A 12710-nucleotide genomic window follows, 5' to 3' on the forward strand; every position below is an offset into this window, starting at 1 on the left:
TTTTTTTTTCTTTTTCTTTTTGTTTTGATATTAATAATATTGTTTGACCTTGCAGTGAGAATCTTGTTACTTACGGATTGCATTTTCTCATTCCAAGAGAGGATATGGTGTCTTTGGTGCATCCTAATTTGGTTCGTTGGTCAGTAGTTGATTGCTACTGCATTTATCTAAATGAATCATGTTTTTATGATACTTGTGGTCCTAAAAGATTCTTTTTTGGTGCGAGGCAAAGTGTAAGCAACTTTCTGTTTTGAGTTATTTGTTTTCTTACTCTTTTCAATTATTTATTTTTTCCTTTTAGTTTGCTTTTTTGCAAGTATCAGAGGGGAACGAAGATAGTTCTGCTAGTTCTGTTGTCTCGGATTTGCATGAAATTTGGGATGAATGGGTTACATATGAAAATTCTTGTTGTGATGTTATTGGTGCAGACTTGGTATATATCTTAATTTTTAATATATATTAACTGTGTGATGGATGTGCTTTATGCTAACTTTTGTTCTATTTTTTTCAGGTTTATTTTCCTATTCTTGTTGATGAACATTATGTGATGTTTGTGATTGATCATGGAATGAATTGGTTCATTATGTTGATAATATCATTTGGAGTCATGACATGATTACATATTTTCAAAATTTGACTTTTTATCTGGTATGTTATTGTCTATTTTAAAGTATGTTTCTATATTAATCTTATTTTTTTGATGTTTTTAATATTCTGTTTTTTTTTCAGTGTTCTGAATTTGGTGATTTTCTTGCACGAAGAAATCATCCAAAGAGTGAAAAAGTCCCTTTTTACAAGTTTAAAATTGCTGATTTAGTGTGGCGGAAGAGTAAGGTTGATAATAATGACTGTGGTGTGTATATGATGTGTCATATGGAGCATTTTGTTGGTGATACATCGTTTTCTGTAGATGAACTTAGAACAGTGAGTGATCTTGAAACTGATCCGAATTAATTCATTTGTTATGTTTATTCTAATGTTTTATACATATTAATGCGCCTTTTATTTTCTTGTTGTGAGGCTGCTAGGAGGAAATTTTTACGTGCTAAGATTTGTGCAAAACTCGTGTTGTCTGACATGAACGAATCAAGATTTGATATCTTAGCAGAAGTTGAAAAATTTAATGAGAAGAAGAGCGATCTTGCATATGTTGCTGAAATTGAAGGAAGGAGGAAGGCTGCAGCAGCGGAGAAGAAAAAGAAGAAATCTGAAACTGCTCCTCCTACTGTTGACACTGCTCCGAAATCAAAACGAACTACAAAGGCTACACGGAAGTACACTCCTTCTAAATCTTAGCTAATTTTGGAAGTTGTTATTAGTTAAGTACTTTTGGAAGTTGTAATTAGTTAAGTACTTTTGGAAGTTGAAACTAGTGATAAATATCGACACTTAAACTAGTGTTAATATTTTCAAAATGTTTGTACAAATTTTATTTTATATATATATGATTAAATATTGGTAATCTGTTGTTCTTATTTTTATTTATTTTTATTTCTGATTATAATTTTATAAGTGTATCATATATCATCATACAGAGATATAGTTGATTTAAATGAAAACTTGAAGTTTAACATATATATTACCATGTTATTAATTTTAAAAACGGACACTTTTGTGATAATTATTGTCACTTTTGTGAATATAAATATCACTTTTGTGAGTGACATATTTCTTTTGTGAATATGCAATACTTTTGTGAGTAAAAAGTAACACTTTTGTGAGAAGATGCATCACTTTTGTGAGCATTATTGTTACTTTTGCGAGTATTAGTGTTACTTTTCTGTAAATGCATCACTTTTGTAAGTGTTAGTGTCACTTTTGTTAGTAAATTCATCATTTTTGCCAATATATGCATCACTTTTGCCAGTATATGCATTACTTTTTTAAGTATCAGTGTAATATTATATAAATGTTCATAGTTCATGAGCAATTCCATATCACAATTCAAAATTCTGTATGAAAGTCAATAGTAGCATTAAACAAAAATAAAATCACTACAAAAAAGTATTCAATTGTGTTTGATCCAAACTCACTACAAGTTCAAAAAAGTCGCAGAGTAGGTGTCTTCGATCCAAACTCTGAATTTGGATCTGGTAATGCTTTTTGCTTTGATTTCTTCCCTTTTTCAAGTGCTCCTTTTGCTCTCTTGCTTCTTCCCTTTGTTACAGCTCTCTTAGGGTCTAATATAATGGGTATGGTTGTACTTGTTGATGAAGAAGCAGTATTATTAGTACTCTGAGCACTCTCTGCCACATTAGAATTGTCATCACTTGCAGCAACCTCCTCTGTAAAAGCTTCGGCCACAAGTAAGTCTTCCACCATTTTCATACAGTTTTTGAAGTTTTCCTCCATGAATGCTCTTGCCTTTTCATTTTCTTGACTCTTTAAGATTAAGTTATAATATTTTCTCATCATTGTATGTCTCCATGGTGTATATGGGAGTTTTGGATCCTTATTTTCCATTCTATTCCATACTTCAGTTTTTGCAAGCTTTGTCCATCTTTTGCTAATGTACTTCTCTGGAATTCTTGTAATAGAATGTAGATGTAAAATTCTGAGGCAGTGATAGCATAGCCAACCAGAAGCTTCGAAATTCTTGCAAGTGCACCATATAGTTTGGCTCTCATGTATGTAACTTACCTGTTGGGAAGACCATGACTTTTCTTCTAGCGATACTTCATAAAGAATAATGTTTTCTTCAGTTCTCCCTAGAATTTGTACTGTGGTCGCCATTGAGTAGCCAAATTCCTCTTCAAAGTCTCTAAATAGAGACAATGTGTAAACCTGTACATTAGAGAAATAACTTACTACCAGTCATGTTCCTTTGCATGTATCATTTTTATATTTGCTTATATTGTTTATTTTCAGTTCTTAGATATATGTAATAAAGGAATATAGAATTACCTGAGCAGCATGCTTTAGCATTCCGGATAGTGGCAATGAAGTAAAGGCTATTGATTTGCTACAGGTAAACTCATTATACTTCTCATCACTTCTCCATCTTTTTATGGTTCTTACAAAAATTCTATAGAATTCTGTCAGTGTTGTTGATTTATTAGCTCTGAATCCTACTGCATGGTTCGTACTTTCACTTCTTTGTGATGAAAGAATTCCTGCCGAGAAGAAATCTTTACTAAATGCTGGACACCACTTTTCCTTTAGATTGTACACCCTTTGGTACCATGCATGATTAACCAAATCAAATTTTTGTATCATTTCTTTCCATCTTTCTTCAAATTCTGTTTCTGTCACACATCCCTTCAAGCATTTGTTGAATATTTTTTTAAACTCATTATCCCTTTTAAGGGCTCCAAATCGTGTTATTGCATTTTGTTCTAAGTGCCATATGCATAGCCTAACAGTGATATTTTTACTCACAAAAGTAACATTTATACTCACAAAAGTGATACTTATATTCATAAAAGTTATGAACACAAAAATGACTTAAAATGAGAGTGGAATCAGTGAATATGATATTGTAATAGAAAAAGAAGTACCTGCTCAATTGCAGTAGCCATAGCTTGGTCTTGGTCAGTGAATATGGAGGTTGGAATTCTATTCTCCATAGATTTTTTAAAGGTTTCAAGCAACCACACAAACGACTCTGTTTTTTCATTGTCTATGAAAGCACATGCAAACATACAATTTTTCCAATGGTTATCTATTCCAACAAAAGGAGCACATATAAGGTTATACCGATTTGTTCTGTATGTTGTATCAAATACAAGAACATCTCCGTATATTTTGTAATCCTCTAACATCATTGCATCTCTCCAAAAAATGTTGGAAATTCTACCTTCTTTGTCGAATTTCACTCTAAAATAGAAGTTAGGATCTTCTTTTTGTTCTTCGATCAGAATATTCACTAATGTCTGAGCATCTCCAGCCTCTATTTGTTCCATTCTTAGTCTTGAGCAGAAATTGAGGTGATCTATAACACTATGCCCCAAGTTTTCTTCTCCATTAGCTTCTGTACACATGTAATTATATGTGTCCATTGTTGAAAGTCCAGCAGATTTCATTGTTTTAATTGCTTCTGCCTTTTCTATTGTTACTTCTCTCTCAGATCGATGCAAATAATGCCACTGCTTTCTAGTTAGTTCATGATTATGCTGTAACACATGTGACACCACCTTAAATTTTCCATCATCATTCATTTTTGTTCTTAGGCTTGCCTTGCAGTTAGTTCTTGTAATGGAGACTTGACATGGTTTTCTTTGTTTTAAATCCTTGTTATCTTCATCAACCATTAGAACCATATTTGTCTTCTTTGCAGCAGTATGTCTTTTTCCTTCCGCAGAACACACATAGTACTTCTCTGTGACTATACATGTGTGTAAGCGATACCTTGTTGTATGCTTTCTTATTGAAAATTCCACTGTAGAAGCATGTAGACTGTACAAGTCATAAATTTCTTGATAAGTGTCTCTTTCCACTCCAACTAATGATCCTTCCATATCTAAACCAGTGGTATCTATTGGTTTTGGATTTGTATCTGTGCATTAGTAGAATAAGAGATATTTAGCATTTTCTTGTAACAATTGTAACCAAAATCACAATTACAGCATGAACAAAATCACAAGCAAGTACCTAGAGGCATGAGAACATGGGAGCATAGGGTTATTCACTTAAGCATATGCATAAAGAATAAGTTATTTAGTACAGAGGTATATAATACAAGTAACTTCTGTATTAATAAAGGTAACATTTGTAATGATATTAGTAACTTTTGTACCAAGAGACATGCATAAATGCTTTTATAAATAAACATATAGTCAATGTAACTTTTGCCATAATATATGTAACTTTTGCCTTAATATATGTCACATTTATAGAATTTTACCTTCGTCTTCATCTACTGGTTGTCCTTCTTCATCTAGTGTGTTCGGAATAACTTGATCTTCATCTTCTAATGTATTTGAAACACCTTGATTTTCAATATCTGCATTAATTATTGAAAATTAAATCAAAATTTTAAGCAAAAACAAACAATAGGTTAGTATTTTTTTAGATTATTACCTTGTATTTGAATTTCTGGAACTTTTGAGTTTTGAATGTTATCATCATTAAATTCATCGAAATCATCAACGAAATTCTCTGCTTCACCTTCTCTGAATGTTTGATTGAGGTCGAAACTCCATGTTTTCTCTGGATGTTGCGTTAATGGTGGTCGATTTTCTCTTTGTAATTGCAGAAATTCGCGCATTAGGTTTTCGTAATTGTAAGCTTTGGAGGTTTCCGGCATTGTTGATCGAAAATTGTAGATTTCTCTCTCCTCCATGGTTGCTTGGTGAAGGAGCTTTGAATCTGGAAAATTGGAGTTTTCTCTCTCCTCCATTGTTGTTTGCTGAAGAAGATGTTAGTTATTTTGGAAAAAGGAAAAAAAAAAAATTTACTGTTCACACGTGCGAAAAACCGGTTGTTCAGTATTTTACTGCACACCTGTTGTATGTAAAACTTTTTGTTAAATTTTTTATCCTACAAATTGAATTCTATATAACTCTTTCCTACGTGGCGCGACACTTGGCGAAAAATTGGAGCGCCAAGTGTCGCTATCTCGTCGCCTGGCTAAAAGTTTAGCTTTATATATTAGTTATATGATAGTATATGATTTTGTTATCTAGTTTGATTTCATTGTATTTGATCTGATTTTATTATCTTGATTTATTTTCATTTAATCTGTTTTTTTTTTAATCTAATAGAATTCATATTATCTTATTTTTTTTGCATTAGTTTATCTAACCTGATTTGACATGTAATAAATAAAAATTTCTAAAATAAGGGAAAATAAACAACTCTTACACTTCAAATTCCATTACAGTTTAGTCAAATATGACCTTATCACACAACTCACAAGTTAAACATTTTGGTTGTTTCATTTGTTGATATCTCTTGTTTATAGTTGAACTACTAATATAAGTTTGGTGCAACCTCATATAAAAATCCAAATACCCAATCATCATCACACATTCACACCCCCTCCCAAAAATTAATAATAATAATAAAAAAAAAAACAAATTTTATTTTATTTTAATTAAACCAATAAATTAACAATTACAATCATTCCTTTATTCAATTATTCCATTATTCATCACAACTTAGAATAAAAACCCAATAAAAATACACCAACATTTCATACATTTTCCTTCTCATTTCTCAATTTTCAAATAAAAAAAATGGATTACCCCCACCGCAACCACCACCACCCTGGCCGTTATGAAGAGAACTCCGACGAGTTTTCCCGGCCACCTTACCCACCTCCTTCTCAACCTCCTTTTGGAGCCCCTTTTTCTCACCCTCACCCCCAAACTTACCCTCCTCCGCCGCCGTCTTACGGAGGCTATGGCGGCGGCTTCGGTGCCGGCGCCGGCGGAGGATCATACCCACATCCGGCGCCGGTCGCCGGAGTTTATCACACCTCCCATACCCCCCACATGGAATCCCCAAACTACCCTCCACCACAAATGGGTTCAGGTTCATTTGGGTCACAATCTCATCATGAATATGGTGGGTCCCATCACTTGGAATCCCCAAATTACCCTTCATATGGTCATCAATCTTCATACAATGAACCTGAGCAACAACACCATGAAAGTGGGGGTGATGAGCATAGGTTTAAGCCTCATATGCCTGGGTTTATTGCTCAGCATTTTCATCATTCTCCAAGTGATGTGAGTAGTCATGGACATGGGTATGAGTCTAATCAAGGGAGTGATTTAGAGGGGTATTTTAGGAATAAGCCAACTTATAAGATTTATAGCAAAGCTGGTGGTGATACTTATTCTGTTGCTATTAGGGATGGCAAGGTTGTTCTTGCTTATTCTGATCCCAATGATCCTACCCAGGTTTGTGATTTTCATGATTTTTTAATTTTTGTTTTGGTGAAATTGGGTTGTAAATTGTTTGATTTGATCATACGGAATTATTATGTTAAAAAGTATGTGTATTTATTTAATTTTTAGGTTAGGTGATGAAAAGTTTTAATCTTTATTGTTATAGGGATTTGGTTGCATTTTTATTGTTTTTGAATTGTGATCTTGAGCTTGTTTTTGATAATTTTAGTTGTAGGGGTATTTGATTGTATGTGTATATAATATTAATGGATTTAATTTGCCTATTTATCTTGTGTATAAATTGTTGATGATGAGGAATTGAGAATTAGAATAGATTGTGTAGCTGTTGGGTATGGACTAATCTCGACCCTCTTGAAATCAAATTATAGGTAATAGTTTGATCAAACAATTAATTGAGTTTTGAGTTTGAATGGATTGTCAAATTTCAGTTTTGTGTTCAGGAGAAGTTGATGAATAATCTGTCCTTGTGTTTTGGTTTCGACGTTGATCATGCTCGGTTTTTTGGGATATGTGGACTATAGATTTTAATGTATGATGTTGTATGAATTTTTATTTCTGGTACAGCACTGGTACAAGGATGAGAAGTTTAGCACCAAGGTGAAGGATGAAGATGGTTATCCAAGTTTTGCATTGGTGAACAAATCGACCGGGCAGGCTTTGAAACATTCAGCCTCTGCTCACCCGGTGAGTATTTTGCAGATTCTTGTGCCATTTACATTTATGTGCATAATTTAGAACCAGTAAATCAAGATTTTCAACAATTTTTTGGTACATGACAATATGACATAGCTTAATACTGATATTTTTAACATTTGCTCTATGTACGAAGTATAATATGTATTAAGTTAGTGGAAACTTAGTGTGTGTCATACTGTCATCTGTATATAGTCCAATAGGCTAGGAAGAATGGGTGTTCCTTTCCTCTGTAGTTGTGAACCTGTCATGTGTGGAGACTGGCATAAAAAAAAGATTTGGAAATATCTACAGAGAAACGGTCCTGATATCAACCTTTTTGGCTTGCTTGTCGACATGAATAATATATTAATAGTTGTATATCATTATTGACAAAGGCTTTTCTGTTGCTTTCGAATTGTGATATTATAAAGTGGTTCCTTTTTTTTTTTTTTTTAAAATGTAAAATCCTAATTTTTGTTGTGTAATCAAATGGAAGTTATGATTTACGCCACTTTTTGCCTATGTTCATAGTTTCTTTGTAGAAACTGTTTTTCAGGTCTGTTAAATTTGATGAATATCTTTACTTGTGCATGCATACCAAATTTCATTTCCATTTTTTACTGATTCAAAGAGTCAATGTTGATATCAAACAGCAAGAGATCATATAAACCTTTAAAGAGTATGTGTTTGTATGTAATTATGCTTCCCTACAATCCTGAAAAGGGTCCCTAGTTGTGCAATGGGTCAATTTCCAAGTTGTTTGATTCTCGAGAAAGTATGGTTAATCGTTGTGCTTTGCTCTTTGCTGCCTTCCATGATATAATGTGTGGAGTCCTGTTAGCATATTCCCTTGTAGTGGGACAGAATAATTTGGTTGTGTCATTGATCTTGGAATATAAGGCCTATATGACCCCTTCCATATAGTTTTCAAACATACCTAATGTGGGGACTTTTTGTGGGTCAAATGGAGACCCGAATCTTCAAATCCAAAGAATATATTTTGTGAATGATTACTTATTCGAAATCTGTTTTACTTGGCAAACAGGATCACTGTATTGTGCATTTGAATACATGAATGTACTCAAACCTTGGACTTTCCTCTCAAAATTTACTGAAATTAAAATATTACCTGATCAAAATTGATTCACACAACTTAACTAGTGTTTTTGGCTATATGCAGTTATTTTTTTGAATATGAGTATTGTATATTTATTTTAATTTTTTAATTAAAAGAATTTGGCCTGAGCATTAACCACATGATTCTCATCTTAATGATTTGTCCAGGTGCATTTAGTCCCATACAAGCCCAATGTTTTAGACGAATCCGTCCTGTGGACTGAGAGCAGGGATTTGGGTTCTGGTTTTAGAACCATCAGGATGGTGAACAATGTTCACCTGGTTTTGGATGCTTTCAATGGCGACAAGGATCATGGTGGAATCCATGAGGGTACAATTATTGCCCTATACAAGCCCTGGAAAGGCGATAATCAGAATCAGCAATGGAAGCTATACCCTCACTGTAAGTTTCTGCTGCTATCTATTGTATGTTCACTCAAAGCTGTTGCTTAACATCCAGGTTCCCAGTGGTTGTAAAGTATTCCTTCCATCCTCCTCAAACCATTCAATCAATAATTCAGCCTGATTTCACTTAATTACGCGTTTTATGTGTTACTATCCTCTCCAGTAAGGGTGTTAGGAAATTTGATCACTAAATAAATACAAAGTTATGTAAAAGGTAACTTTCTCAGGACTAAAGTACTGAAGTATATGGGACTATTTATTCCTGTGGGAGTATACTGAAATTTTTTATTTTCCAAGGAATTGTTCAAACTGCATTGGTCTATTACATCTTACAGTAATACTACGTATACTTTAAATGAAAATTTGTCAACCATTTGTTTAACTTGTTATATTGTCTGTGCAAAATGTAGCTAATGCATAGATTTGGTATCTGATGTGAATACAGGAGCTATGCAGCTGGGAAGAATTGTGCTAGCCAAGAGTTACGGCTTTATCATATTTCGTATGCTGTGCTTGGTACAATCTATTATGTTTCTGTACAAACAATGCTGCTGTTGATAGCTTGCGTATTTCTTGTAATGTTTGTGGATTGATACTTATACAACATGCTTTTGATGTATGTGCTGTGGACATGCTTTTGACGGTTTAAAAAAGAGTGCATCTTTTTGTGAATAAAACATGAGTTTAGTATCAAACTCGAAGAGCCTTTATTATGCATCCGGGTGTAACGAGCAAGGTAATTTTGCTCAATTTGTAACGCTTTGGCATTTGTTCTATGTATTAGTCATATGACGGAGCCTCTATTATGCACTCATATATAGGTTAGTTTGTTAGCTCAACATTTTTCCTGCACCCAGTTCTTGTTTATAGTGTTACTTTGGAGAAACTCTAATGTGGTGGTGTTATTTCCAAATCATGCCTCTATATTTAGGAAAGCCAGAATATCATGGATCCTTTTCAAATACTGGACAATAAAATCCAGTCGCGGTCATTCTACCATAGCTCTAGATAATCGGCGTGCCCTGTTGCATATTCACCCTGAGTGCAACTACTCTAGATCATCAAATTACTCTTCTTGAGTGGCTGTCTTTCGTTCTCTCAAATTCTTCTGCAAACGGATTATAGTTTAATGCTCTATCATATGATCTTTCTTTGACCTTCTTAGCTTGACTTATGTCCCTTGAATCCTTGACCTTCCTTTCGTGCTGTCTTTTAGGACTTTTTCCTCAACTTTACCTTTTTCCCATTTATTGTCAATTTAGTTGTTTACGCATACCCCCCTTTTCATTTACTCCGAAAAAAGTTCACAATGGGCTTTTAAGTGGTCGTCTAATGGTCGTATATGACTCCAAACAACATCATATGACCCTAGGATGCAGATCCTATGATTTAGTGAGTTTTCAATGCCGAGTCTTGAAATCTTCGAAGTTGGTCTGATTTCGTGTATTATAGCCTTTAATTTTGGATGATTTTCTACTTTTTCGAATCCGGTAATAAAAAAAGCCAAGGTGATTCCCCTGCAGCCCACTACATCTCAAGAGTCCATTTGGGTAGTTAGACTAGTTTATTATGCCTTTAAACTAACAATTTAGTCGTTAATGTATACATATCTTTTCATTAATTTAGGACTACTATGAGTAATTATGTGATCGACTAATGGTCATATATGATTCCAAATAACATTATACGACCCCTATATGAGTTCTCTATGATCCTGTGAGTTTTTGCGATCAAGTTCCAAAATCATTGAAATTGGTCCAGTTTGTTGTATTATAACCTTTAATTTTGTACAAATTTCCATTTTTCTTGAACATGGAAATAAACATCTTGGAGTGCTTCCTATGAATTCAAAGACACATCGGGAGGTCATTTGGGTGCTTCAAAACGTCCACTTTGCCTTCAAAAATGTCAATTTAGTGATTTATGTAAACGCCACTGTTTATTGACTCAAAGGCCACCACACACTTTTATATGGTCGACTAATGTTCATATATGCCTATATGGTTCCAAACCTCATTATATGTCATCGAGATTTGTCCCTTACGATTTCGAGAGTTTTTAATATAAGGTCTTGAAGTCTTCAAAATTAATCTGATTTCATGTATTATAACATTTACTTTTTGACAATTTTTTTTATTTTTTCCAAGAGTCAAAAAGAAAAGAGGGCAAGGTGATCCACATGGAACCCATGACTCTATGGGATATTATTTGAGTGGTTGGAACTGTTCACTTTGCCTTTAAACCATCAATTTAGTTTTTTATGCTATGACTTTTTAAGATTCAAAGTCGCCACGAGCCTTTATGTGATTGACTAGTGGTTGTGTTTATGATTCCAAACAACATTATATGACCTTATGATGATTCCATGAGTTTGTGATATTAGGTCTTTAAGATCTCAAAAACATGTATAACCTTCAGTTTTAGACACTTTTTTACTTTTACAAAATTGGAAAAGAAAGATGTCAGGTAGTTCTTGCGAAACCCATGGCACCTCAAGAGTCCATTTGGGTGGTTACTGGTTAGACCATCTATTTCCCCTTTAAACTGAAAGTTTAGTCGTTTATGTATATGCCTCTTTCATGAGTAAAGGTCACCACATGCTTTTTTATCAACCGACTGATGGTCGTATATGATTTCAAACATTCACTATATGACCCTAAGATGTATCACCTATGAACACGTGAGTTTTTAATCTGAATGTGAAAGGCTTCATGCTGGCCGGGGAACGGACTGGGAACAAGTGAACAACTAGACGTCAAACGATCTCAGATTTGGTAGCGACAAGGTGATGATTTATAACTTACGAAAATGATAAGTTTGATACATAATTAGAACAAAGCATTGCTATGGTTACTGCCGATGTTAATGTAATGTGATTTCTACCCACTAATCTAGATTTATAATGACTCATTTAATTAGTGATGAGCATGAATGGGTTAACGAGATTCCATTTTATACTTGTATCATACTTTGTTAATTGTTTGTATCAATTTTGTCCAAATGTGTTGGATATTAAAGTAGTGATGTCAACTAACCTAACCTAGTTTAATAAAGTTTTTGGAATAGTACTCGAGATCCAAGATTTTTTTTTTTTTGTAAGGAAAGATCTAAGATCAAATCTTGTTTAATTTATGGAAAATTGTAAACTAATAATCCCACCTTTACCCCGTCTTCCATAAATAATCCCACCTTTTGAAATTTCAGAAACAATCCCACCTTTGACAGGGATCTTCCACTAATGATCCTTTTGACCTACAACCTGTTAAACCGGTTAATAATTATTTTTCTTAGTCTTTCTCCTTGGACCACCAGTCCACCACCATTCCACCCACGCAGCTCCTTCACTCACCATACCAGCCTACCTGCTCACCACATTGACACCTCACCTAGCACCAACAACATGCTGCTGCCCTTCTCCCACTTCACCACCAGCGGCAACCGAAAGCAGCCGCGCTACTACTGCAGCCAACAGCCATTGCACCAGCCACGACTCACGCACCTTTCTCACAACAAATTCGCAACAGAAGCTCACAACAAGCAACCAGCTTCTGCAACAGCCGGTAAACCACCGCCTAACCCACCTCACAATGCCGCATCAACGCGCCACCAATGCAGCCCACTTACAACCGCCGGACCTCCAATTCAATAGCTGCAACATCA

At 34.3% G+C, this 12710-nt stretch overlaps 3 protein-coding genes across 3 annotated transcripts; 1 reads left to right on the top strand and 2 right to left on the bottom strand.

Moving 5' to 3' along the window:
• Nucleotides 1-2040: 2040 nt before the first annotated feature.
• LOC110725383 (protein FAR-RED IMPAIRED RESPONSE 1-like) lies at nt 2041-2733 on the bottom strand. The gene has a single exon (XM_021904869.1). The coding sequence runs from the start codon at nt 2731-2733 to the stop codon at nt 2041-2043; it is 693 nt and encodes a 230-aa protein (XP_021760561.1).
• Nucleotides 2732-5375, bottom strand: LOC110725450. The gene is made up of 3 exons (XM_021904929.1): nt 5020-5375; nt 4844-4942; nt 2732-2784 (listed from the first exon to the last, which is right to left on the bottom strand). Exons 1-3 carry the CDS (start codon nt 5336-5338, stop codon nt 2762-2764), a joined length of 441 nt encoding a protein of 146 aa, XP_021760621.1. The 5' UTR covers nt 5339-5375; the 3' UTR covers nt 2732-2761.
• Nucleotides 5376-6012: 637 nt separating this feature from the next.
• On the top strand, nt 6013-9851 carry LOC110725610 (ricin B-like lectin EULS3). Its single transcript, XM_021905078.1, has 4 exons — nt 6013-6845; nt 7419-7538; nt 8814-9048; nt 9496-9851. Coding segments are annotated over exons 1-4 (1026 nt in total). The 5' UTR covers nt 6013-6176; the 3' UTR covers nt 9498-9851.
• Nucleotides 9852-12710: the final 2859 nt, after the last annotated feature.

This window comes from Chenopodium quinoa, unplaced genomic scaffold (assembly GCF_001683475.1).
Source record: "Chenopodium quinoa cultivar QQ74 unplaced genomic scaffold, ASM168347v1, whole genome shotgun sequence".
Taxonomy (NCBI): domain Eukaryota; kingdom Viridiplantae; phylum Streptophyta; class Magnoliopsida; order Caryophyllales; family Amaranthaceae; genus Chenopodium; species Chenopodium quinoa.

Coding starts and splice junctions, on each gene's coding strand:
- LOC110725383 (XM_021904869.1), bottom strand. CDS start 2,733: ATGGCGACCACAGTACAAATTCTAGGGAGAACTGAAGAAAACATTATT.
- LOC110725450 (XM_021904929.1), bottom strand. CDS start 5,338: ATGGAGGAGAGAGAAAACTCCAATTTTCCAGATTCAAAGCTCCTTCAC. Junction 4,943..5,019: donor TCCAGAAATTCAAATACAAG/GTAATAATCTAA, acceptor TAATTAATGCAG/ATATTGAAAATCAAGGTGTT. Junction 2,785..4,843: donor ACCAGTAGATGAAGACGAAG/GTAAAATTCTAT, acceptor TCTAATGTACAG/GTTTACACATTGTCTCTATT.
- LOC110725610 (XM_021905078.1), top strand. CDS start 6,177: ATGGATTACCCCCACCGCAACCACCACCACCCTGGCCGTTATGAAGAG. Junction 6,846..7,418: donor ATCCCAATGATCCTACCCAG/GTTTGTGATTTT, acceptor TTTCTGGTACAG/CACTGGTACAAGGATGAGAA. Junction 7,539..8,813: donor ATTCAGCCTCTGCTCACCCG/GTGAGTATTTTG, acceptor TGATTTGTCCAG/GTGCATTTAGTCCCATACAA.